Raw genomic sequence first — 1,596 nt, forward strand, 5'->3', positions numbered from 1 at the left:
GTTTTCTAAGAGGGAATTGAATAAAGCAGAAACAGTACAGCAGAAAAATGCACAGAAGAGGAAAGAAGACAAAATCAGTGCTTCTGTTACCATTGGGTTCTTCAGTGACCAGCAGCATGCCAAACCTTCCTTCTGTTCTTTAAAATCAAACGCTCCGTAACCAACAGCTAAAAGATCCTAAAAGCACAGAGTAACAGACAGATCACAGTTTAACTTCAAGTTCTGTTATATATTTTTAAAAGGGAAGTTTCTGCTAACAGCGGCTCTGAGTGCAAAGCTTGAAAACATGTTCATGTTCTGTGCAAGTAGAACCTAACACAAGAAGGGAATTTCTAGAGAAGCGCAAACTGGTTGAACAAAAACTGTATTGGTAGTCAGTATCAGTTGTTTGCAACCCTTTCACCTCCCTAAAGCCAGTTAAAAAATATATCCCTCACTAAAGATGAACATACAGCATTCTACGACTTTAAACGTGCAGTCTTTAATAGGCTATATCATAGCAACTGCACTCTTCTTTCTCAGTGTTAGCTATAGAAGGAGATTCAATGGTCACCTCAAACTCTTAACTTTCAGCTGTTGATGATAGGGTCTAATAAATTCCATTCACTCCTTTCCATAAGGAAAAGTAAGAAGCAGCAGCAAGACTTTTCAGTCTTATGCTCTATTCCAGTATTTTTTTCCCGTGTGAAACAACCAGTTGGTGAAGCTAACACTTTAAAAGCAGGCATTTGTTAGCCATAAAATCCTAAGACTGCAGTATATAAGGGTGTCCAACTCTACACCGGATCCTTAGATGTTATATTAACCTTATGACAGGTTCATTAGTTTCTCTTTCTCCCTGTGGAGCATTCCTAGTGGATATGTTTCTTGTCTTTCCCTGCTTTTTACCTTTCCTCTGTGCATTATTTTTGTTGTGGCCATAAGAGAGCTCTGTTGGAAAAAGTTTCAATTTCAGCTTATTCTGTAATAGACAAAGTTTATTCCCTTAATGTTGTTGGTCAGGTGATTACGTGTGATGTATGGGGGACCAATTAAAGCTGTTGTAGTACGTTTGTAGCAGAAGCCTAGTGCAGCTATCCAGCTTGTAGAATAAGGCAGCAATGCTGTTATATGTAAGGATGAAACACGAGTGTTGTGATGCAAACACAACCGACCTGACTGGGGATGCATGCAAATACGTATGTAAAAAAAATCAGGAGTCCATTTATACTGAAAATCAAATAGACATCTTACAAACAGCTTAGAAAAAGTGATTTGTTAGCTCACCGGGTTTACTTTGCTCCAAGCCATGCTGCTCACGTTGTGCTGGTGAGTTAAATCACATCTATAGGACCAGAGTAGTTCCAAACTGGGAAGTACCATTTCTTCTGAGGTTTTATTTAGCTCTGACAGAATTAATGGCTCAGTAAGCGTTTCCTTCTGGTCTTTCTTATCCTTCTTTCCCTTATCATGCTCTTCCTGCTCAGCCTCTTTCGTAGCAGCTACTGTGCTGCCAGCCCCTGGTGTGATGGCAGGATCTAAAATGCATAAATAGAGTAGAATCTGAGTAGTAACACTTCATTTAGTTAACTCCAGTTATTCACGTCAGAAGAAAAA

At 39.2% G+C, this 1,596-nt stretch overlaps 1 protein-coding gene across 3 annotated transcripts in view; it reads right to left on the minus strand.

The window, feature by feature from the left end:
* Window positions 1-1,596, minus strand: part of WDR78 (WD repeat domain 78) — a 17,867-nt gene that overhangs the window by 7,498 nt on the left and 8,773 nt on the right. For all 3 annotated transcript variants that reach the window (XM_021404955.1, XM_021404956.1, XM_021404954.1), the window contains exons 9-10: window positions 1,267-1,517; window positions 91-177 (exon numbers count right to left, since the gene is read on the minus strand). In XM_021404955.1, coding sequence (XP_021260630.1) covers window positions 91-177; window positions 1,267-1,517 — 338 coding nt within the window. The remainder of the gene's footprint in view (window positions 1-90; window positions 178-1,266; window positions 1,518-1,596) is intronic.

Source organism: Numida meleagris, chromosome 7, assembly GCF_002078875.1.
Source record: "Numida meleagris isolate 19003 breed g44 Domestic line chromosome 7, NumMel1.0, whole genome shotgun sequence".
Taxonomy (NCBI): Eukaryota; Metazoa; Chordata; class Aves; order Galliformes; family Numididae; genus Numida; species Numida meleagris.